Source organism: Leptinotarsa decemlineata, unplaced genomic scaffold, assembly GCF_025532065.1.
Source record: "Leptinotarsa decemlineata unplaced genomic scaffold, Ldec_3_MD MMD2_tig00001621_RagTag_RagTag, whole genome shotgun sequence".
Lineage (NCBI taxonomy): Eukaryota > Metazoa > Arthropoda > Insecta > Coleoptera > Chrysomelidae > Leptinotarsa > Leptinotarsa decemlineata.
In genome coordinates this window covers 2,834,227-2,860,720 of record NW_027412566.1, presented here as the reverse complement: position 1 = coordinate 2,860,720, position 26,494 = coordinate 2,834,227, and the positions used below count along the sequence as shown (strand labels likewise).

The window sequence follows — 26,494 nt, the reverse complement described above, 5'->3', positions numbered from 1 at the left end:
TACATAGTACCACTACTCGCCACTAGATGTCGTTAAGTCTCACAATACACAATAATAATTGAAATGCAAAAAAGCTTAGGTCACGCACTTTGCGACTATCCTAGTCTAGAAATATAATTAAGGGCAGAAATTGGCCCTTGGAACAAACTGAAAAAATCATTATGGTCTGAAGACTTCAAAGTTTGGAGACCCCTATACTAGTCAACAACCAGTTTTATGAGTATGATAGAAGGGGTAGAAATGACTTACACCTGAGCATGGTAAGAACGAACAAAGGATTATACAATCCTTTTACACAGGCTATAATAAAAGTCTTCAATGAATTACCTGTCCATATACGTGAGTTGCCGGGCTATAGTGCATTCATCAATAGTTTAAAAGAACATCCGAGCCTCGAGGCACATGTTTGATGTGATACTACTATGAGCTTTGTAGTGGTTTACTAGTTTTTGTGTTTCATTTGTCATGTTGAATGTTTGTGAATCCCGAGACCAGCATTTTTGCTGATCTATGTTGAACTGTACGCTGTTGTTATATTTTTAATAAAAAAAAATTAAAAATTGAATAATGAAATTACATTTTATGAAACATTTTTTTATACGTTATCCTACGAACTTTTAGCTCCAACTTTTACATTTCTGTATAACAACTTGTTCGAGTGAAATGGTTTCATTCTGCGACACTTGTTCGATGACAATTTTCATTTGTATGTGAAAAAGTAAATTATTATTTTTGCTCCTATATATTCGTAGGTATGATCGAAATGGTGACGAAAGCAGAAACTTTGCGCAAAATACAAGTGGAACATGGTTTAGGAGGGTCTTTCAAAGACAAGCCAATCGCCGAATGGTTAGCTAAGCACAATCCGTCTGAATTGGAATATGCTAGGGCTGTGCAAAATTTCACAGGTAGCTTTTTAGACTGCTGTTTATGAAATAGAAATGACACCTTTCGTTTTAGCTTCGTGCGCCGGATACTGCGTTATCACCTATATATTAGGTATCTGTGATAGACATAACGATAATATTATGTTGAAAACGTCTGGTCATCTCTTCCATATCGACTTTGGTAAATTTTTGGGGGATGCACAAATGTTTGGCAACTTCAAGAGGTAAAATAAATTGAATCACATATTTTCAACGGCTCTAACATATGTCAGAGTTATTTTCCGTGTTAGTTGGCTGTAGTCTGCTGGTTTAATGTCTGACGTTTCGTAAACGACTGGTGGGCGTTTATAGAAAAACCAATAATGATTGAGAGTAAAGCGCGTTGTCATATCTAAATTTTACGTTACCAGTTTATAGCAGAATCAAAATATAGTAAGCAGTAGAGTTGTAGGTTGTGGCCAATTATAGATAATACTCAATACTAGTACGATTGAAAGGTATTATTTATGACAAAAATCAGTAATGAGCTTGTAATGAGTAATACTTATACATTTCCTGATTACTGATCAGTTAAAATTCATTATTTTCTGTATAGTGTTAGGTATTTATTACAACTAGTGGCAACGCTGTACGCAACGATATTTCTGTCTTTGTCACTTTACCTTAACTTCCATCTCATCGTTGCAGTCCTCACTAAAGTACTTGCATCCATGAGCGTATCATTGGTTTGTGAATTATACAGCTTGAATTGTACGTTTTACAGTTAAGTTAGTCAGCAATCGACGTGTTGTGATAACAATTGGTGAAAATAATAGTACTAATAAGTGTTTAAGCGTTACATAATTATATTTCTACACCGTTCTCAAACTACTCAAAAAATGGGAGACATGGTCGGGCCTTCCTCGTCGAAAAAGGTAAAACGGTCGGAGTCTCGGTCAGTAAGAGAAAAACAAATTGTACTGCGAGTATTTCACTGTCTTGAAAGAGATCATCAGCCACCAAAAGATGACTTTGTACATATATGTGCTGTAATTCTACGTGTGTACCTCCAAATAACCAACCGGGCATTTCTACATCATTAAGTTCCACAATTACAAAAGATAAATTAGTTGATATGTGCTCTGATTATACCAGTATACCAAAATCATCGATTTACAAAATACTAAGAGAAGCAGAAATTCATGGGGACGTATAAACGCCAAAAACTAGTAGCGGACGGAAAAAATCACAGTTGATGAAGAAGCCAAAACCAGTATACGCAGAACTATTCACAGTTTCTTTTTCAGAAATGAGCTGCCCACACTACAAACAGTTCTGGAGGCACTTAGCAATCATGAATTGGTCCCAAAAATGGGTAAAGAAACTTTTAGGAAACTTGTACGCAAAATGAAATTTACGTACGGAAAAGTTGACAGGAAAAGCATTCTCATTGAACGTCAAGAAATAATAGCATGGAGAAGAAACTATCTAAGAAAAATTGATGAATTTCGGAAGCTCAAAAAAAAATTGTACTTCATGGACGAGATATGGGTTAACCAAGGATGTACGGTCAAAAAAGTATGGCAGGATGGTAATATAACAAGTGCACGACAAGCCTTTAATGAAGGTTTGTCAGTTGGGTTAAAACAGCCATCTGGAAAAGGTAGTCGTCTGATAGTTATGCATATAGGAAGCGACAGTGGATTTTTACCAAATGGTGAATTAATATTTAAATCTAAGAAAACAGGCGACTATCATGAAGAGATGAATGCGGAGGTGTTTGAAAAATGGTTTGAAGGCATCATTCAACTTGTGGAACCTGGGTCTGTCATCGTCATGAACAATGCCCCATACCATAGTCGACATTTAGAACCATTACCGAAACAATCATGGAAAAAAGCAGCAATTGAAGAATGGTTAATTAATAAGAACATCCAATATAACAAAGATAGTTTAAAGGCAGAACTACTTCAGCTAACAAAATTACACAGACAAATATAAAAAATTCGCAGTGGATGAAATGGCGTTAAGTCGTGGAATTATAGTTTTAAGGTTACCACCATACCACTGCGAATTAAACCCAATGGAATTAATCTGGGCGCAAGTAAAAGGATATGTGGCACGAGAAAACAGAACATTTAAATCAGTGGACGTAAAACATCACCTACAAGAAGCTATTCGAACTGTTTCTGCAGAAGACTGGAAGAAATGCATGCAGCATGTTTTAAAAGAGGAGCAAAAAATGTGGGACGTAGACAACCGTATTGAACAGAATATTGAACCAATCATAATTCACTTTGATGATAGCGGTAGCAACAGTGACGAATTTGAGGTTGAAGATTAGACGAAAATTTGTACATTTACATTTATATTATATTCTATATTCTAAGTATAAGTTGACATGTTCGATACCATGTAGTTGGTCCATGAATCAATAAATTTCTTTCTTTCTATTATCAAAAATTTGTAATTTGTATTTTCTAGTACCCCTGACGATGAGTTTAAGTTACTCGAAAGCTTGAGAATAGTTAGAGAAAAATGTGTATGAATATTTTAACTAATTGTACTAAGAATTTTTCTTTCATTCTTAACCCTCTATAAAATTAATAAGCACGCCCTCGATTTGCTGTCAACTGGGCTTACTTCTACTCTCAATCATTATTGGTTTTAGTATAGTGCAGGTAGTCAGACTTTATTTATGTTGATTCCTTCTTTCTTTCAGTTGAAATTGTATATTGTGTTTCTAAATCTCTATCGCCTCCCTTTATAGTCTTGGGTAGTAGCTCTGACTTCAAATTCAATCTTATTTATTCATTTGAAGGTGCTTTAGGATATAGAAATTGTCACAACACATTGAGTAGATCTAAAAGTAGTTATAGGTGATGAAAATATACATAATTGAAATACGAAACATATTAAATTTTGTTGAAAATTCATACATTCCACATGTCTTGAGAGACATTTTTCCATAATGTTTGGGAATTTGATTTGTGTGTCTACCGTAGACGAAATGTTAGACATGAAAATCTACAAACCATGACCAATATATCTTGAAAATAGCTTCGATACAGTTTTCTCTGGCTGTAAATTTTTGCACTATTTGAACCCTAATTTCTTTCAGGGATAGGGCTCCTTTCGTTCTCACCTCTGATATGGCGTATGTGATAAATGGGGGCGATAGGCCAACGGAGAAGTTCCACCAGTTTGTCGATTTGTGTTGTCAAGCGTTCAACATCATCAGGAATCATAGGAATTTATTCTTGTTCTTGGTACTTTATACATTTGGAGCAGCGAATCATTATACATGCGTCACCAATACCTGGTGCAATAAAACACACACTTTTCAATTGCATTCATTTCTTCTATAAGTGAAAAATTCAGACAAAACAGATTAATCAGAGAAAGCTTTTGCACTAGGTAGAGAGATAGCTATACAAACGTGAGTCGTCGGCAATTTCTTATATTTTCAAACCAATTGATAACATATAATTAGCGTTTGATAGTTTCATGGTCTCAATTGGAAAGTTTCTACTCCAAAAGAAGCACTTTTACCGAACACCAGAACTACAATATACTATTCTCGACGCGCCTTTCACCAACCAAGTTGGCGTCTTCAAGGGATGAAGAAAACTAATTCCTAACTTTAAATTGGTGTCTTCTGACTTCTGACACACATCAATGATTTCGAGTAGAAATTTGTGGGAAGGCATGTTGAATGACACTAGACTTTTCTGGTCTCCATTTATTGTATCATCGTTGTTTCCAAGCGTTCCTATACCAAGAGCTGATCAATATTCAAGGGATATTCTTAGAGTCATTGGTCTCAGTGGAGAAGTGGTTAAAGACCACACACATCTAACAAAAATCTGCAGGGGATGGAATTGTTTACAGTTCAACAACTGATACCACAGACAGCAAGAAGTGACGGCCATGGGAAACCCACTGTCCACCTTCATAGCTAATCTGTTCATGAACAAATTTGAATTGGAATCAAAAAAGGAGTTGGATTATTTACCACCGACTTGGATCCTATTTGTAGATGATTCATTTGTGATTTTCGACACAAAGAAGTCAAAGGTGGAAGAATTTGATTCAAATCTTAACAAGAGATGCCTGAATATCAAGTTTACATATGAAGTTGAAAACAACGAGGAGTTACCATTCTTGGACGGCCAACAGCGTGATTAGAAGTAACAGTGATTAGAAGTGACCAGGTTCTCAAACTTATTTTGTATACCGCCCACTTTGAGAATTAATTATTTTCTAGCGCCCCCCCAATTTTTTTTACTTTACTACATCTTAAGAATCACAATCGCAGTCATTATTTTAATAATTAAATTATCTGTGTTATGTGAAAATAAGACTTTCTGATGAGGGTAATGTAAAACACAATTTTGTAATATTAGGAAAACTTTTATTCATGTTATTAAAACAAACATTTCAATTTGAATTTTAAAACTAATCTAATGTGAAAGACGAATTTGATGATTTTTAACAAGTTTGTTAATATCAGGCTTCAATTTACTCAAAAACAGCCGTAAGTCACCGTGTTCGACAATCTGCAACCGATTTCTCTTTTTAGTAAGCAACGTTGCCACAGCACTAAATCCACGTTCACACAAATACGATGATGGGAATGCTATCAAAAATCGATGAACGATGGGCCAGAATCCAGGGTAAAATTGCGGGATTGGCTTTTGTTGACATTTCAAAAAAGATCCAACTCCCAGTCTGGTATTTCCAATTTTAAAGTATCCTGGAATCGTTCTGCAAAATCACTGTGGAGGTTCTCCAAATGTTGGCAGTAAACAAGCAACTCGTAATATCGTCGAATGACATTACTGGCTGGATGGCGCGCGCGCTTTTATATGAGGCAGCGGGCGGGCCTAGTACTTTCGAGAATGGAGACTAGAAACTTATCGCATCGCATTGAAGCTTATCGCCATCTATTGTACAGTTTGACAACTATCGGACAGGAAATAGTTACTGTCTAGTCCCCTAGGTGGCGTTATACGAGGAAACGCGCGTAAAGGAGCGGTAAAGTTTGTGTTAAAAGCAAAAAAACATTTTTGAATTAGCCATCGCCCCCCTAAACCGCTTCAAAGCCCCCCAATCTTCTCTGTGCTCTTTACTGCCCCCTACAGACCTCCAGCACCCACAAGGGGGCGTTATCGCCCACTTTGTGAAAGACTAGTCTAGAATTTGATATCTACAGAAAAAATACCAGTTCTTTCAGATATATTCCTCACACCATTGTCCACAACACAAAATGGCAGGTCTAAACTGTTTTGGCTGTCAAATTGTTACATTCCGTACTGAAAAAAATGTTATTAGGGACATAGCAAATTTAGTAGACTAGCGATCCGCCCCGGTTCTGCACGGTGCAATGCTGATACTGTTGGAAGAAGTATATTGTAGTTCTGGTCTTTAGGAAAAGTGCTTGTTTTGAATTTAATCTACGTCATAAGTTCCAGTTGCACTTTTTATTGAGTTCCTACTGTTTAAATTGTTGTTTTAACCAAATCATCTAAAAGAACAATTCGTTGAGGCTAGTCTCAACACCCTACACAGTAGGTTAATGGACTGACACCTATCAGAAAACAACTACTCCCCTGGCTATTCCTGCAAATGCTGTTGGCGATACAACTACCGCAATAGATTTTCAATTATTGGAACACACTTGCAGACCGATTTCGGGCTGTTTGGCCACTCATCAGTGCAAGGTAGTGTATATCATCAACATAAAGTCGATGATTTCCGATAATTGAAAATCGAATTCCGTCAGAGTATCATTTCTCGAACTATAGTGAAACCAATAATGATTGAGAGTAAAGCGCGTTGTCATATCTAAATTTTATGTTACCAGTTTATAGCAGAATCAAAATATAGTAAGCAGTAGAGTTGTAGGTTGTGGCAAATTATAGATAATACACAATACTAGTACGATTAAAAGGTATTATTTATGACAAAAATCAGTAATGAGCTTGTAATGAGTAATACTTATACATTTCCTGATTACTGATCAGTTAAAATTCATTATTTTCTGTATAGTGTTACGATATTTATTACAACTAGTGGCAACGCTGTACGCAACGATATTTCTGTCTTTGTCACTTTACCGTAACTTCCATCTCATCGTTGCAGTCCTCACTAATGTACTTGCAGCCATGAGCGTATCATTGGTTTGTGAATTATACAGCGTGAATTGTACATTTTACAGTTAAGTTAGTCAGCAATCGACGTGTTGTGATAACAATTGGTGTTTAAGCGTTGCATAATTATATTTCTACACCGTTCTCAAACTACCAAAAATGGGAGACATGGTCGGGCCTTCCACGTCGAAAAAGGTAAAACGGTCGGAGTCTCGGTCAGTAAGAGAAAAACAAATTGTACTGCGAGTATTTCACTGTCTTGAAAGAGATCATCAGCCACAGCTTTTTTGGTCCCAAAAATAGGTAAAGAAACTTTTAGGAAACTTGTACACGAAATGAAATTTACGAAAAGTTGACAGGAAAAACATTCTCATTGAACGTCAAGACATAATAGCATGGAAAAGAAACTATCTAAGAAAAATTGACGAATTTCGGAAGCTCAAAAAAAAATTGTACTTCATGGACGAGACATGGGTTAATCAAGGATATACGGTCAAAAAAGTATGGCAGGATGGTAATATAACAAGTGCACGACAAGCCTTTATTGAAGGTTTGTGAGTTGGGTTAAACCAGCCATCTGGAAAAGGTAGTCGTCTGATAGTTACGCATATAGGAAGCGACAGTGGATTTTTACCAAATGGTGAATTAATATTTAAATCTAAGAAAACAGGCGACTATCATGAAGAGATGAATGCGGAGGTGTTTGAAAAATGGTTTGAAGGCATCATTCAACTTGTGGAACCTGGGAACATTCCATACTAGCAATCCGCCCCGGCTCTGCACGGTGCAATGCTGATACTGTTGGAAGACCCTATAGTATTATGTAGTTCTGGTCTTTAGGAAAAGTGCTTGTTTTGAATTTATTCAATGTCATAAGTTCCAGTTGCACTTTTTATTGAGTTCCTACTGTTTAAATTGCTGTTTTCACAACTAATAAACTAGGGGCATTTCACATTTTATAGTAAGTAAATTTTATATCGTAATGATAAATGTTAACTCCACATTAGGGAACTTCACACGAAATTGACTCAAAATTGTAACATAGGGGATATCATAAATAAATTCAGTACTCCATTGAAAGGTTAGATTGTTCGTCTCAGTTTCATTTCTTTGCCGACATATATCGTATGCACAAATATATGACGCATGTTTAAAGATCCCTTGACTCCACTGTAATGTATGATATATTGAGTAGTTTCGCGTTTAACTCGCCCATTTTCCAGATAACTTCATCGGGAATCTGCAGGATAACTCCCGAATCGATCGGATATATGCACAAAGCTTTACTACCTGAACTTTCGAATCCCGAGGCTGCAGCTTACTTTACTCGTCTAATAGAAGAATCTCTGAAAACGCGTTTCACGCAGTTCAACTTTTTCTTGCACAATTTGGCTCAACTGAAATTCACTGCTGATAATGACGGTGGATATTTATTGTCGTTTGTACCTAAGACGTACAGGTGAGTGATTGATGAATAAATGAGTAAATTTCTATCACGATTTTCAAAGATCGATATTTCCATGAACATTGTATAACAAAGAAAAGAGAGCATCGCAAAATGTCTATGCCCCGTATCTTTTACCAACTGTTAGAAAAACTTGAAAGCATAGAACATCTTCCAAACACTCATATAATCGTAGTTATCGCCTTTATATCATTTACCTGATTTGTTTTCAGTATGACTACTGATGGACAACTGGTGCATGTCGAAGTTGTAAATTATAGAAAGAGATATGACCCAGACAAATATTACGTTTACATTTTGAGAGTATACCGAAAAGATCAGAAGCAACCGATGGAGATTCAAAGAACTTACAAGGAGTTTTGCGAGTTGCATCAGAAATTGTGCATCTACTTTCCTTTGGCCAAACTGCATAGGTGAGTATGCTCCTAATATTTTATTGTTTATTTGATCGTTTCTATTGACCACTTTTGTCAACAATATGTTCCGTTTGATTTTCTTCATTTATTTCATGATTTTCAATATATTTTACCGTGTTAGGAATCACACGTTAAAAGGTGAGACCTCGTTAATCCATAGCTCGCACAAGTTTCAACTTCTGAGGGTTGTCGTTCGTAGGGGTGCGACAGCTGGTTAACGGAAACACAGATTGTCAACTAAGTACACTCGAATGTTATTACATCACAAGACAAATTTCTATGTGCCTGTGATAAATTAACACTTAATACCTGATCACTAAGATCTCTATAGCTTACAGTATGTCAGACTGTCCAAATTCACTTCTTGTTTACCACTGAATACCTGATTACTAAGATGTTTATAGTTTATAGTATGTTAGACTATTCAATTCACTGCTTGTAACCATTAAATACCTCTTATAACTAAGATGTCTCTAGCTTACAGTATGTCAGACTATCCAATGAGTACCTGATCACTAAGATGTCTATAGTTTACAGTATGTTAGACTATCCAATTCACTGCTTGTACACCACTAAATACCTCTTATCACTAAGATGTCTAGCTTACAGTATGTCAGACTATCCAATGAATACCTGATCACTAAGATGTCTATAGTTTACAGTATGTTAGACTATCCAATTCACTGCTAGTACACCATTAAATACCTCTTATCTCTAAGATGTCTCTAGCTTACAGTTTGTCAGACTATCCAACTCACTTCTTGTACACCACTGAATACCTGATCACTAAGATGTCTATAATTTACAGTATGTTAGACTATCCAATTTACTGCTTGTACACCACTAAATACCTCTTATCACTAAGATGTCTATAGTTTACAGTATGTTAGACTTTCCAATTCACTGCTTGTACACCACTAAATACCTCTTATCACTAAGATGTATCTAGCTTACATTATGTCAGACAATCCAACGAATACCTGATCACTAAGATGTCTAGTTTATAGTATGTTAGACTATCCAATTCAGTACTTATACAACACTGAATACCTGATCGCTGAGATGTTTATAGCTTACAGTTTGTCAGACTATCCAATGAATACCTTATCACTAAGATGTCTATAGTTTACAGTATGTTAGACTCTGATTAACGGAAAAACAGATTTTGAACAGATCTAATTCACTACTTGTACACCACTAAACACCTTGTCAGTAAGATGTCTATAGCTAACAGTATGTCAGACCATCCAATTAACTACTTGTACTGAATGCCTGATCACTAAGATGGCTATAGCTTACAGTATGTCAGACTATCCAATGAATACCTGGTCACTATGATGTCTATAGTTTACAGTATGTTAGACTATCCAATTCACTACTTGAACACTACTGAATATCTGATAACCGAGATGTCTATAGCTTATAGTATGTCAGACTATCCAATTAACTAGTTGTACACCACTGAATGCCTGATCACTAAGATGTCTATAGTTTACTAGTAATTGCTCTTTATATAGTTTTACTTTGTGAAATAAGGCGATCATTTTTGTGAGGTTTTCCAAAAGTATTGATCCAAGTATAAAGATATATATGGCATCTAAGGTAAGGACGATTTGTGAAATATTCAGAAACAATGTTAACCATGAAGAAACTAACAATAGAAGTGAAAGAAAATTGTACAGTTTAGGTTCGATTTTCATAATATAATAACAAAAGGTACGTATAATTTAAAGACAGTTTTCTTTTGTAACCTTGAAAATAGAAGATCTAGAATATGAATAGGTATATGAGGTAGGTCAAAGACTTTGAAATCAAAACGAACAGTAAATTAAAGGTTAGGTTAGGTGAAATTTGTAACGGTTCGGATATTTTGGCAAAGGTTGTACAACTAAAACTAAATGAATGACAGCAATTTCAAGTGTAATAAGCATACAAATAGAAATACACCATAATACAACAGCATCACATAAAATTGTGATACGAAACTTATCTTAATAAATTATAAAGTTACATCCATCAAATACTTTATAGAAGCTTACTCAAAACTTCAAGTCGAACAAAAAGTTTAATTTTTCTGATTGCAAACACCCACCGTTCTAACTCAAATTCTTCTAACAAAAGGAAATATCTTCATATTCTGATGGAAATGAAGTGCATAGAAAACATCTGTTTCATTTTTTAAACCCCTAGTTGTTTGAAATAATCTTCAGGCAGTGTTGGTGAAACAGAAACGTTTTGGTAAAAAAAAATCAAAACAGAATAGAAAAATAAATAAATGGCGTTTGAATATTTGTAACCCTGTAACTGTTATTTCATCCATTCATTCATTGGGCGATGATTGTACGTATTTAATTTGAGTGAACTGCAATGAATTTTGCAACAAGGTTTTTTTCTCTCAATCAGTTAGTTCCGACATCACGATCTGCACTCAAACTCTCTAAAAAAACTAACAATCAGCTTCATTATCTTTATCTTCACTATCAGAGTCATCCTCATCTTCATCATCCTGCAAAAAGACCCTTCTTGGTCTGTTAATGGTGGGGTGCATATCGCCTTGGAAGAAGATGCTTTCTGCTTGATTGCTGAAACCGTCAGACCAGACATTTGATGGTCCTTCATCTTCTACGTAGGATATTTCGTCTTCGGAAAATGAAGGGATCTTGGTCGTATCGTGCTGAACGACATTCACCTTGTAATGATCAATGAAATCCTCTCGAGTTCCGTATATGTCTTCTTCGATGGAAGCGCCGTTTTCTGCCTCCGGTTGCTGTTGTGTCATGGATATTAACGTTGACTGCTCGATGTATTCATTTTCATTTTTATTGTTAATGGTGGTACTTGTGGGTGACTTAGAAAGTGTTTTGTTTAGTTGAACGGTCTCGCTAATTCCTGAAATAGGTGGTTCTTGCTTCTCCAACTCATTTTGACCACCGTCAACCCTTCCATTGAAGGGTATTTTTGATGAGATGTCTTCTTTTGAACCGCTCGATGTTTCTGGCTTTGAAGGTTTGTCGTCAGTACTTCTAAGTTCATTTTCTGATCTGCTTTTTGATACAGTTGGCGTGTTATTCGATTGAACGTTTCTCATTGACAGAGCTTTCTTTATTTCGTTCAGTTTGTTACTGGTGGAGTTGTCAAAGGCGGCGGAGTTGATGTTTGGTCTTTGTTTGTGCTTCTGATTATCGTGGACGACTCCATTTTTCTTAATGGTGTTGACCGGCGGGACATGATCTGGAAAAAAAACGTTGTGTTTTTGAATGATATACACATCTTTGTGAACGGTTTATTTTGGAATTAATTGCTCTCTTTCTTTCTTTGGAAGATTTCCACATTTTTTTTGTATAATGGTGGAGAAGTTTTGATAATCAGTGATTTTACGAATATAGGAATGGTCAACAAAAATTATGACATACACAGATTGAGAAACTCATCAACAGACTACAAATTATTTCATAGTTATCAAATTTTGTTAGTCAAGCACTATCTGGTGATTTGTATGATATGTTGTATTTTGTTGGCCGAAATTCAAAATCATTTTCGAATCTTTTGGTTTTATTAGCAATAGTAGATATTTTAGTGAAATCGCCCTTATTTTTGAAAATGTGCATGCACAATTCAAAAATATAAATCGCTCAAAGTCTAAGCTTTAAATAATAATTATCTGATGAGCAGCAAAACCACTAGTCTCATATGAAAACCAATCGCAAAAACAAAATCCAACTAGCTCAATCTTTATTCCGCTTGAGCAAAGTAAATATTTCGAAAAAGATGTTTATCCAAAATATTCCGTAAATTTTTCAATAGGTCAATGGTTTGATAGGTGAGTTAAAAATTTGAACAAGTGTCAAATAGTGAGTTCATAGTGGAATTTTATAGTAGAAACGTTCTTCTAGTTTGACGTTAACATGATTATGAAATATATACAGGGTGTAATTGAATAAGTGTGAAACATTTAGGGAGGTGATTCCTCATCGAAAAAAAGATAGGATCTTTCATAAAAAGAAACTTCATTGGAGCATCCTTTGTTAAGATACAGCCCCTTAAATGGGGTACATAAAATTTGTATAACAATTTTTTTAACAATCACTAAAAAAGTTACAATATTGAAATTAACCTGACGTTTTATACTACCAAAAAGACACTTAGCCAGTAATTTATTTGGTTTACCCCATGGTTGTAAGGGGTGGAAAACGCAACCCCTAAAATTTATTTCCAATGTAACTTTTTGTCTCATTATTTGTTTAACATTTAAAAATTTATTTCTGATAGCCTGTTTCATTCTAAACAAAAAATTTCCCTTGGGTTTTTTGCCCAAAATAAACCAGTTCGCAGCAAAAAATTATTTTAGGAACAACTACAGAAATACATCTCATAAATGCGAAAATACGAAACTAATCTATCTAGTAGGTTGCTATTAGCGATAGTGACAATTAAATTGGTATGACGCTGTCAGTTTGTGAATTTTCGAAATTGAATTAATACTAATTGTGTGTTGTTGTTCTGTTCTTAATTTGTTACTTTAATAATTCACTTTTTATTGAAATGGCATACACAAATGAGGAAATGGCTGATATGCATTACTTTTACGGTCTGTCGCAGGGGAATGAGTTAGAAGCTTCTAGAAGATATGCTGAAATGTATCCTCAACGGCAGCATCCTTCACATAGAATATTTGCTCGACTTCATCAACGATTACGAGAATATGGTTCGTTCGACAAAAGAACGCAGGATTGTGGTTGCCATCGAGAAGTACGAACACCACATTGAGGAAACAGTACTTAATTTGATTGAAGAACAACCTACTACCAGTACTAGAAAGATTGCTTTCCAGCTAAATGTTGATCATATGACGGTATTTCGAATTTTAAAGGAACACCTCTTATACCCTTACCATCTGCAACGAGTACAGGCACTGTTACCGCGAGACTTTCCGAACCGTCTTGAATTTTGCAATTGGATGTTGGATATGATTAGAAGAAATTGTGACTTTCTGAAGAGGATAGAATTCACAGACGAATGTAGTTTTTCTCGGGACAAGATTATTAATTTTCATAACTACCACATATGGGCTGATGAAAACCCTCGCGCTATTGTCGAAACTAACTATCAAGAACAGTTTTCTCTTAACGTGTGGCTCGGGGTTATTGGGGATGATTTAATTGGGCCTCATTTTCTTCCTCCTCGATTAAATGGTGAGGCATACGTTCAATTTTTAAGAGAAGTGCATCCAGTACTGCTGGAAGAAGTTTCTTTGGGCGTCAGAAGGGATATGTTTTTTATGCATGATGGGGCTCCCGCCTATTTTAGTCAAGTAGCACGTCAGCATTTAACTGAAACATATGCAAATCAGTAGATAGGTCGAGGAGGACCACAGAACTGGCCCGCTCGATTCCCGGATCTCAATCCTCTCGATTTCTCTATTTGGGGCCATTTACAGCATTTGGTTTATCGTACTCCTGTTCGCGATGTAGAGGACTTAAGAAACCGCATCATCGATGCGTGCAGGGTAATCAGAGAGACTCCAGGAATATTTGAGCGAATACGTGGCTCAATGCGCCGACGTCTAGACGCATGCGTAATGTCTGAAGGTATGCATATTGAACATTTACTATGATTTCTACATGTTGTGTTTTGTTATTAATAAATTAGTTTTGTTCATTACCCTTTAATCGTTTAATGCAGGTACTAACTACAAAATAACAATAAATCCAATTCGCATTTATGACGATGTATCTCTGTAGTTGTTCGTTAAATCATTTTTTGCTGTGAACTGGTTTATTTTGGGCAAAAAACCCAAGATACATTTTTTGTTTAGAATGAAACAGGCTATCGGAAATGGATTTTTAAATGGTAAACAAATAATAAGACAAAAAGTTACGTGGGAAATAAATTTTATGGGTTGCATTTTCCGCCCCTTACAACCATGGGGTAAACCAAATAAATTACTGGATAAGTGTCTTTTTGGTAGTACAAAACGTCAGGTTAATTTCAATATTGGAACTTTTTCAGTGCTTGTGAAAAAAATTGTTATACATATTTTATGTACCCCCTTTAAGGGGCTGTATCTTAACAAAGGATGCTCTAATGAAGTTTCTTTATATGAAAGATTCTATCTTTTTTTCGATGAGGAATCACCTCCTTAAATGTTTTACACTTATTCAGTTACACCCTGTATATAAAATTTTTCAGCATATTTGTTTAATTTTTTTTTAAATTCTTTATGATAGTTCCGTCTGTTGAACTGATCCACGTTTTTATTCCTGGACTTTTTTCCAAATTTTCTTAGAATCATTCAGTTTTATATAATTGTTTCTCGAAATATTTTTGTTTATTGATGTATAATCGATATTGATTAGATAATTTGTCAACTTGAAAAGATTTCCATTATCTTGAAAAAGTATGGAAAAAATTAAAAAATCTAAGATAAGGAATTGAGGAACTTGATATTGATGAAATCAGGACCAATCACATCAGATTTTATTTATAAAATAAACTTATGAACCTCTTCACTATTGTTTGAGTACACTCTAAATAGGGTTTATTAATATTCATGGCATTATCAAATAATCCATACTGGGCCAATCCTTTTTCAATTGTTCAGCAATGATATATTGAATAAATTAATAAACCAGTCGATGATAAGAATAATACTAATACAATAAGTTTAACTATCCATGATAATAATTAAACTATTTTTACAAGCTCTTTCACATATAGTCAGTGGGCTAAGACTGGCTAAGATCATGATTGAATAAAACTGGCCGATACTTGTTGAAAATCCATAATAAAACTCATCAATATAGTTTATTTAACAGTATCAATAACAGTCTAGAAACACCACAAAACATAATTATGCACAATCAAAAAATCATTTGTAATACTTCAGTGAAGTTTCTAGGCATATACATTGATGACACTTTAAGCTGGACTAGTCGGATAGACAACCTTGGCCATAAACTATCCTCGGTAACATACACCATGAGAGTTCTAAAAAAATGTTGATCTTGAAGCACTAGTTACAGTTTACAATATATTATGCGAATTTTTACTCCGCTATGAGACATGGGATAATCATCTGGGGCTCATGCCATGGGTTCAATAGAGTTTTCCTATGTCAAAAAAAATTATCAGAATAATCTTCAATATGAATACAAGAGATCCCGCAGAGGAGCCTTTAAGATCAACAAACTACTTACTGTGTCAACAATCTAGATCTATGAATCAATAAAATTTATCATCAATCATCCAGACCATTTTGACATACATCGCAAAACGGATATTTATGAGACAAGACGAAAAAAAGACTTCTCATATCCCGTCAATGCAAAATCCCTGTATGAATGTAGCACTATCTATACTGAAATGACATTTTATAATAATCTTCCGAAAAACATAAAAGACATTGTCGTTGCTAACAGATTTCTGAAATCTGTAAGAAAATTCTAATGTAATCTAGAGCCCTGATGAATATTTTCTGGCCTGTAGAAATTCATGAACCAATTTTTTATTCAAAATTACGCTATACAGGGTGTTAATTAAGTATGTACCATAAATTTAACAAACGATTCTTTAGGTAATTTTAAGATGAAATGTTCATATAAACATGGGTCCGCAAATCATTGGTTCTCAAGATACAGGGTGTTAAAATGAAAATGAAAAAAAAGTTATTCCTAAATATCTTAAATATCCTTTACCTAATTTTGTTGTAATTTGGCAATGGTATTTATAACATTAAGGAGCTAATTTGGCCCGAACGTGTTTCAATTTATTGAGTCCAGTGGCGTCTCGAGCGGGATTTGAACGAATATTTTTGACTTAAAAATGTACGCCACTGAATTTTATGCAAGTTTTATTATTTTATCGGATTAAACAATTAGAAATACAACTTTTTTGTCTCTTGAATTTTTTTCGTATCTAGTTTTTAAGAAAAAAAAAGTCGATTCAAGAGACAAAACTTTTTTGTCTCTTTGAAAAATTGTAAAAATAATAATTTCCAAAAGAAACATTTAATTCGCCATATTATTCCTTGTGAGGTCCAGGAATATGCAATTAGGTCGACTTTTTTTTCTTAAAAACTAAGCAAGATACGAAAAAAATTCAGGAGACAAAAAAGTTGTATTTCTAATCGCTTAATCCAAAGAAATAATAAAAATTGCACAAAAGCCAGTGGCGTACATTTTCAAGTCAAAAATAATCGTTCAAATCTCGCTCGAGACGCCACTGGACTTGATGAATTGAATCAAGTTCATGCTAAATTAGCTCCTTGATGTTATAAATTCCATTGCTAAATTACAAAAAAATTAGGTAAAGGATATTTAAGATATTTACGAATAACTTTTTTTTCATTTTTATTTTAACACCCTCTATCTTGAGAACGAATGATTTGCGGACCCATGTTTTTATGAACATTTTGTCTTAAAATTACCTAAAGAATCGTCTGTTGAATTTATGGTACATACTTAATTAACACCCTGTATATTTATAGAAAGTATCTCTACTTTCAGTAATCATGCACAATATGACGCACATTTTAAAATGTTTGTAATCGTGTTTGAAACTCGAAGCAATTCATTTTGAATGTTTCATTTTTAGATTTATATGTACACATATTTGATATTTTTACAATTTTTCTTTTGACGTATTTCTCAGACAAAAATATTCTGCCACTCATGTGAATGATTATAAAATACTCTGTTGAAATAAATGTATCTATCTATTGTATGATTTTCACTATATTATATAGTGAAAATAGTCAAAATCACACATTAATTAGTTTTTTTTATAAACCAAAGACTGGCTATAAATGCCAGTCTCTAAGTATGCCCACTGACTATATGTGAAAGTTTTTTCCTTATACGAGGAATTGGGCAAATTTTGGATATGCGGTTGGTTACCTCGTTCACAGGCAGATGGGGCGATGACAAACCCGTTGTTTGTTGTCCGCATTGCATTTGAGAATTGATAAGAGTTGAAATAGTCGATAGGATTATGATTATTTAGTAAACGTGATATTCAACAGGAGCTCGCTTAAAGATTAAGATGGATATTAAGTGCTGATTTGGAGATATCGCTATTTATAAATGAGAAAATTCAATGATTTTTGATTTCAATGAATTTATATATTACTAGCGATACGCCCCGGAATAGCAAGTGTGCAAGTTAGAGTTGTAATTTTCTTTTTTCATCGTCGAACACTGTTCAAATCCACGGCTTTATATAAATGTCGTAACTTCTCAAGTAATGGTCTGATAATAATACTCAACGAGGAATTTACATGTACATTCAACTCTGATTATCAAATTATTTACTTGGCGAAGGATTGATATTTTGATACGATGGTCATCATCTATCGATTCTATTCTGTTCTGATTGGCTAATTTAAACAAAAAGCGGTTATGTTCACTCAGCTACGAGGGTGGTGCTAGAATTACCAAGTCTGACCTAGAGATGGCAGTAGTTGTTTGAAAAATATCACTGTATTATTAAGTACACAATCCATAAAGTATATGTTTCAAGTTTGAAGACACTGCATTGTTTAATATTTATTTGGCAGCCATCAATAGCGAACGTTTTCGGTGAATTTGTGAAAATGGAGAAAATTGGTACAATAAGGCCTCTTACAATTCATGGGCAGTTTCGTCGGCCTATTCGGAAGCTTGTGACTAAATTTCGAACCCAGTTTACATTATTGGACATTAAACCACCAACACGCACGCATACGTAGAGTGAGAACCGAAAAAAATATTGCGAATGTATCCGCCAGTGTTCGTGATGACCGTGAAATGTCGATTCGCCGCCCTTCGCAGCAATTGGGCCTCTGTTACTCCACTATGTGGAAAATTTTGCGAAAGGATTTGGGTGTAAAACCTTCTAAGATACAGCTGGTGCAAGAATTGAAGCCACACGACCTCCCACAACGTCTAACATTTGGTGAATGGGCGCTGGCAAAGTTGGAAGAAGATACACATTTTTATCGAATAATTGTGTTTAGCGACGAGGCTCCTGACGATCTGGAAGTCAATATTGAAGCATTTATACGTGGACCTTACGCATGGGCCATCTAAAGCGGAACCTAAAGGGAAAACCGGTTCCAAAGAAGGCAAAGACAAGGTCATAGCATCAGTTTTTTGGAATGCGCGTTGGACGATTTTCATTGACTATTTTAAAAATGGTAAAACTTTCAACGGCGGGTATTATACGAACTTATTGCAACGTTTGTTCATTGACTATCTTAAAAAAGGTAAAACTTTCAACGGCGAGTATTATACGAACTTATTGCAACGTTTGAGTGAAGAAATCAAGCAAAAACGGCCGCGGTTGGATAAGAAAAAAGTGTGTTTTCATCAAGACAATGGACCAGCTCACAAATCCATTATCGCAATGACCAAAACCAACGAATTAAAGTTTGACTTGCTACCTCATGCACCCTATTTGCCAGATTTAGCCCCCTCGGATTATTTTCTGTTCCCAAACTTGAAAAAAATGGCTGTTTTGAGGAGTAAGACAGTTTATTATAATAACGGTATTGAACTCATTCAACGTCCCTGGGAAAAGTGTAAAGAGCTGCAAAGAGGTTATGTTGGAAAATATATATATTTTTTCCAAAATGTTTGTTTTCTTTGTTGGGCCGGGAACTTTTGGTAGCACCATCGTATAATATTGATACACTGAAGGCGGATTTTCTCCAAACGGACAAAACCACAACAAAACGGCGACCGTGTCGATTCCAACAAAGCAAAAACTTGAGTTGTCAAAATAAGAAACATTTTGAAAACTCTGTGTCGCGAGCGACTGTTTTCGTCAACAACGAAATGTCCCGTCGGCAGGCAGAAAGATCCAAAGGTTTTGGTGTTTTGTAAACAGAGTTTACAAACGGAAACTGTCGGCGACAACCACAAGCAACTATTCAGATATAATATAACTGTTATTTGTATACTGTTTGAAAATTTTTGATTTCAGTACATTTGAACAGTTCTCAATCCCAAATTCGTGATGGAAAACTCTTAGATTATTACGAAACGATGAACTCAGTGCCATTCATTCCTATGTCATCATTTATCAAATCTGCCATAATTTTATCCGTTCCATAATCTATTCCTCTTCTAAAGAATGATCTCATCTAGTATCTTGTTTTTTTCGCTTTCACTTCTTCTGCTCAGAAGATTCGATTATAAAAAACCGCAGCCTATTTTGAAAGCATAGTCTAGAGAAGGCAAGAATGAAAACTGTTCTTGTAGTGGAAAGGACAGAAAACATTTCACAACAAAACACGCTACTCTGACTAATTTGTGTCTGTTTGGTGGACTTCTAGTTTGTTTTCGAAACTAAAACAAGTGTTTTGTTTCTCTTTTTGAAAATGAAACTAGTCGCCAGCGAGTCCGTTTGGTGGAAATCCGTCTTGACCCGTTACTTGATGAAAATGAAAACACTATCCACAATAATAAAATGATTTTCACAGCACCAATAATAGTGTATAATAATATTATTCACTATAGTTAGACATGTTTATATTTTATACCAATCGTGGTTACAATAAACATTTTAAATAGTAATTGAGATAGCAGCACTATCCAAAAAAAAGTTAAACAAGGCAGCACCAACATGCTGGTCTCGGAAAACTAGCTAAAAAGAATATAAAAATACTTTATGCAGTACAACAAAATAATATTATCAAGATTCCCTTGAGAATACATAATACAAATGTGAATAAAATAAAAAACTTGATAGTAATTAATACAGAGACTTGAATAGATTTAAGCCGCTCCTTCGTTGAGTATGCTAGTATAAAAACTCTTTATTTTATTCTTGAAGATACTGAAATTAGGGCTATCTGTTATTTCCTTGGGAAGAGAATTATAAGTTTTCATGCATAGTGTAATGAGATTATTTAAGCCAATATTATTACGTACTGATTAACGAAAGTGAAGTTGGTATTACATTTGACTTGTTCATGTATAACCCTGTATGTATCTTGCTCGATTTCTAGAACATCCTTAATAGGCAGTATCTTGGTTACACTGTATAAAGTATCAGCTGCAGTTCTGTAGTCAAGCCTGAATAACATTTTCACGACTTTGTTTTGAAGTATTTTTACTTTTTTGAATAATGTCTGTTCACATGTACCCCGGTACTTAGCTCTAGCTTTCCTTGTTTATAGAAAAATATGAAGTCTTTTTTTTATAATATTAGTCTTGATGAAACGTTTTTTCTAATAAATAAATCCGTAAATACTCACGATCTGTGGCATCGAACTCTGAAAAGCAGTGATACTTGAGAACCACCACATTGTTATGTAATTTTTCTTTGCTTTTAGAATCTTTCGTGAACTTTGCCTTGAAACCACCAAACAAACCCATCTCGAACACAGTGTTCGATATTAATCCGAACTAGATAGATAACATTTATTTATGATATCTTGCGCGATTACATTGATATGATTCAGTTTTATCTCTCGTTTTTTCAGTAATAACAATGTAAAGGAGAGGTGATTTTATTTGTATTGATCTAAATTATCGACATATCTCCTAATTTATTTCGTCTGAAAGCAACAAACTATTTGCCGGGATCAGTATAGAAACTGAAATAATCGCTAAATGATAATAATTAGTATAAGAAAATAAATATTGTTACGTTTTCGCCTGTGGGTTGACCAATAATTGACTACACTGAATAATCAAACTTAACTTTATTTCACTTGAAATACAACAAACACTTTAACTAAAAATTTCAACTATTATGTAAATGTCTGTCGCCTTACTAGATCACTTCGCGTATCGCACTGTAACGTCCACTTCACTGTGTACTCGACTGTCCAAATGCGCTTGCAGCCAGCGTTTAAATATCGCAATGGAACATCGTAGAATTTCGCCGCAGTTCCATCGACATCGGTAGCATGTTTCTTGCTGCTTCTCGAGCTGCAGGTAACATTGGATATTCCCACGCTCTCAGCTACGTCACGTTTGGTTTATGGTTACCAGTGGCGGCCGGCGTTATTTCCTTTCGGGCACGATTTACAACAATATTTTGAAATAAAATTCCGAAATATTCTCTCTCACGTTCTTGTAAATGGCTGCTTGAAAACAACCTATTGTGTAGGTAGTTGGAAGAGACTAATGTTTCGAAATTTTATTTCGCCGTTGACGGCATTCAATAATTCTGGTCGATGCTCATGTGACGGTTTTTTTGGTCAAAATTCAGCAACTTTGAGACGAATACACTTGCAGACCGAAACCGACATTTGCTTGCTGACATTTGCTTCTTTCATGATGGGCTTGATAATTCTTTGAATTTACGGTATTACTTTACTCATTCATAGCATAGGTTCAGGCATGAAATCAACATTACCAAGAACAAAAATAGAATTTGAAGATTCAGGAAAACACTAAACGCTGTTTTTTCTTACCTTTCAGCCTTTCCACCGGCCTTCACATGGGACGATCGAATATAAAGCAGGTAGCCCAGAAGAGGTTCCACGAGGTCAGTCTTTTCGTGAAGTCGCTATTCCTGTGCGCTCACGAAATAGCTCATTCCGATTTAGTTTATACTTTCTTTCATCCATTATTGAGAGATCAACAGTACTCTGATGAGTATTCGAAGAAAGTCAAAGGTAATAACCTAAATTTATAATAATAAGAAAGTAAGGTTATGAATAATCAAAAAATCTCTCACCAAATTAGATGTATGTTGCCACATGTCAAAATGAATTGAAATATGTCATTACTAACTTCACAATAACATATTTTTTTGATATTCAGATCGAACAGGGGACACGCAATACGAAGCTGGACGTTTGAAGGGTCAGTTGAAGTTATCGTTGCAATATAGAAAAGGAGTTTTTACAGTAATGGTGCACCACGCCAGAGGGCTGCCGAGGCTAGCTAACGGTCAGGAACCTTCCACTTATGTTAAAGTTTATCTGCAACCTGACACGCAGAAAAATACGAAAAGGAAGACGAAAGTGGTCAAGAAGAATTGTCATCCTAGTTTTATGGAAATGGTACGTAGTTCTGATTTGTTATTCGGTTGTTCAAGTTTTTTTTTCGTCCTAGTTCAACACTGGATTTGAAAATCAGTGATTCAATATTGAAAATAATTACTTTCAGTTTTGTATAGTAAAACACGTGTTGTGTTTTTCTAAAATTATGTAGTGAAAATTTCACAGTGAAGTGTTTAATCAATTATCAGCCAATTCCATCACGTGTCAGTGGTAATTCCTAGATGTCAACATTGAAACTCACTCTCACGTGTTTATTCATGCTTGAGGAAGCCATTGTATAGTGAAACACGTTGTGGTTTCGTGTTCATACACGCCTGAGGAAACTGTTCAGTAGTGAAACACATGTTGCGGTTGCGTGTTCATACACGCTTGCGGAAGCTATTGTATACTGAAACACGTGTTGCGATTGCGTGTACTTACACGCACGAGGAAGATATTGTAGAATGAAACACATGTTCATACACGCCTGAAGAAACTATTTTATGGTGAAACAAGGGTTGCTGGTCGCTTGTTCTTACACGCCCTAGGAAGTTATTTTATAAAAGTTATTGTATAGTGAAACACGTGTTAAGGTTGAGTGTTCATACAGCCTAAGGAAGACATTGTTTAGCGGCACACCTGTTCATACACTCCCGATTTTGAGTTATTGTATAGTGAAACACGTGTTGCGGTTGAGTGTTCATACACGCCTGAGGAAGCTATTGCATAGTGAAACAGGTGTTGCGGTTGCGTGTTCATACAAGCTTGAGAAGGCTATGGTATAACGCGTCTAAGAAAGCTATTGTATAGTGAAAAACCGTGTTCGTACACGCCTGAGAAAGCTATTGTATAACGAAACACGTGTTCATACACGCCTGAGGGTGCAATTGTATAGTGAAACACGTATTGAGGTCGCGTTATTACACGCCTGTAGGAGCCAGTGTATAGAGAAACACGTGTTATGGTTGTATGCACATACACGCCTGAAAGCCATTGTAAAGTGAAACACGTGTTGCGTGTTCATACACGCTCGAAAAGGCTATTGAATAGCGAAATGCATGTTCAAACTCGCCTAACAAAGCTATTGTATAGTAAAATTCCGTGTTCGTACACGCCTGAGAAAGCTATTGTATAATGAAACACGTGTTGCGGTTGCGTGTTCATACACGCCTAAGGAAGACCTTATATAGCGAAACTCGTGTTCATACACGCCTGTGGAAGCCAGTGTATAGAGAAACACGTGTTACGGTTGTATGCTCATACGCGCCTGAGAAAGCCATTGTATAGTGAAACACGAGTTGCGTGTTCATACACGCTTGAAGAGGCTATTGTATAGTGAGAAAGCGTGTTCGTACACGCCTGAGAAAGCTATTGTATAATGAAACACGTGTTGCAGTTGCGTGTTCATACACGCCTAAGGAAGCTATTATATAGCGAAACGCGTGTTGCGGGTTCATACGCTCCTGAAGAAGCTATTGGATAGCGAGAAACGCTGGACAAGCTGTTTTATAGTGAAACACGTGTTGCGATCGCGTGTGGAAGCTATCGTATAGAAAAACATGTGTTGTAGTTGCGTGTTCATAAGCGCATGAGGAAGCTATTGTATTGTGATACACGTGTCGCGGTTGATTGTTCATACACGCCTGAGGACGCTATTGTATAGTAAAACATGTGTTGTGTTTTTTTTAAAAATAGCATTTTGCCAAACTCTTCAAAATAAGGATATTTTACTTTGAAAAAAATTTAATTTTCAACTTTTTTGTATACAATTTTGTTTATTTTGAATCGACAATCGTACTTTTTCGTAAACAAAATTAATAAAGAATGACTTCTTCAAAAAAATTTATTTTTCGTCACTTTTTGCTTTTGTCTACCATATCGCCTCACGTACTTCATACCAAGGCTTTCTTATTTTCAGCTGGAATACAGGATGATCCTGGATATAATAAAAATGAGAGTGTTGCAAGCCACTGTTTGGAACCACGATCCTCTCCAGGAGAACGAATTCATGGGGGGTGTCGAGCTGGATCTCAGCACCCTCGACCTGAACGAGGAAACGAGCGAGTGGTACTCCCTGGTGAATCTGAGTAGATAGCAGTTGTATTCCTACCCGAAACGATATCAAACCAAATATGTAATGTAAGTCAGTAAACACTTGCCAAACTACTAGATTTCACCACCCGAATTAATGTAATCTTACAGTAAACTAATTTTAGGAATATAGTTAGATCGAACCAAAATCCAAGTCTGATTTAGAGGAACAGGTGCTCTTTCACATTGAATAGTTTACAAATCGGGAAAATATTTTCCACTTCTTCTTGTGTCAGTATCAGTTCCATTGCATTTACTTCTGGTTGTAATTTTAGCTAATGTGTTTTTGTTTTATCAAATTATCGATAGAACCCCATTTTCATTGAAATATTTTACATTGCCTAATGTGTTGTTATATCATTGGTAAATGATTCGTGGTAAAATAAAATAAATTGTTGTACTTGTATCGGATGTCCCAGTTTGGAAATCAAGGGGTTTTTTTTTCAACAGAGCCACTTATGAACCATTTTGTATATTAAATGAATCTCCCGCCTACAACTTTATTAAAATAGGGCCTAACATAGTGTATTGTGAAATACAAAATCTTGGTTTACATAGATATGTTACATCTATACTTGTAATTTACAACCGCGAGGTTTTCTTTAAAGTTATAAATCATTGTAAAATCGTTACTGAAAGAAAAATTTCAATGCAAAAACACAGAATCTAGATCGTCATTGACGTATATACACCTCTTGGATACTGAACTGGGACAGTCATTATATACAGAAAGATTCATATTTTGGTAAGCAAGTTTTTCATATTTAACTGGTGATACTTTTATTTATATTATATACACAATGATCATGATGTTCTCAGAGGTTGTAGAACCATTTTGTATATCTACTTTCTTACACAATTCCTGTAATTTATTTATTTTGTAATTTTCTTTACAACTATATTATATAAAACTATTAATCAATTTTTTGTACTAATTTTTTCAACCTCCGGATCAATTTCCCGTCTCTTGTTAATTACTATAGATATTTTTGAGTGGCTCAAAGTCACTTCACAAGGTGCTGTTGAGATAATTGCCACTCTCAGCTATTTTCACTTTCTCAAAAGCACTGAAGAGTCTGTTGTCAGTTAGACCATTTTGATTAGTTTATGGAAACACAGACCGAAGATTTTTGGAAGAGCTTTTTGACCTTTTATTTTCAACCATTCAAATAAAGAAGTTCTGAAATTAGTTGAGAAATAACAATAATTTCATCAATCATTTTGCAGATATACGTAACTGTTATATCACAATTTAGTATCAACTTTGATGGAATCAAAGTAAACGCTCAGGATAAGAAAATATGGCTCTATACAAAATTTCAGGAGGATTTCACTGCTTTGATTTTCTTCAGATTGAACAAATTGAATTGTATTTACTCACAATGATATGAGTTTAATTTAATTCAGCTAAAAGCTAGTTCAAAGTAACTAAATTATCGTAAAATTCTATAGAGTTACAATTTCTCATCCTGAAAAATGTTATTCAGTTGCATTAAAAGGGGCAAATTACTCTTAGAGGTATGAACATT

General features: G+C 35.0%; 2 protein-coding genes across 2 annotated transcripts in view; one reads left to right on the top strand and one right to left on the bottom strand.

Moving 5' to 3' along the window:
- Positions 1-25,888, top strand: part of Pi3K68D (phosphatidylinositol-4-phosphate 3-kinase catalytic subunit Pi3K68D) — a 60,432-nt gene extending 34,544 nt beyond the window's left edge. The window contains exons 19-26 of the mRNA XM_074176168.1: positions 753-908; positions 961-1,111; positions 3,988-4,135; positions 8,242-8,477; positions 8,696-8,896; positions 22,309-22,505; positions 22,654-22,895; positions 24,793-25,888. Coding sequence (XP_074032269.1) covers positions 753-908; positions 961-1,111; positions 3,988-4,135; positions 8,242-8,477; positions 8,696-8,896; positions 22,309-22,505; positions 22,654-22,895; positions 24,793-24,969 — 1,508 coding nt within the window. The 3' untranslated portion in view covers positions 24,970-25,888. The remainder of the gene's footprint in view (positions 1-752; positions 909-960; positions 1,112-3,987; positions 4,136-8,241; positions 8,478-8,695; positions 8,897-22,308; positions 22,506-22,653; positions 22,896-24,792) is intronic.
- On the bottom strand, positions 10,803-21,296 carry LOC111509551 (uncharacterized). The gene is made up of 2 exons (XM_023165316.2): positions 21,135-21,296; positions 10,803-12,130 (listed from the first exon to the last, which is right to left on the bottom strand). Exons 1-2 carry the CDS (start codon positions 21,253-21,255, stop codon positions 11,346-11,348), a joined length of 906 nt encoding a protein of 301 aa, XP_023021084.2. The 5' UTR covers positions 21,256-21,296; the 3' UTR covers positions 10,803-11,345.
- Positions 25,889-26,494: the final 606 nt, after the last annotated feature.

Bases quoted from the DNA above. Each gene is read 5' to 3' on its own strand.
- LOC111509551 (XM_023165316.2), bottom strand. From the start codon at position 21,255: ATGGGTTTGTTTGGTGGTTTCAAGGCAAAGTTCACGAAAGATTCTAAA. The intron at 12,131-21,134 runs GTGAGTATTTAC...TTTTTTTTCCAG, and splicing joins AGAGTTCGATGCCACAGATC to ATCATGTCCCGCCGGTCAAC.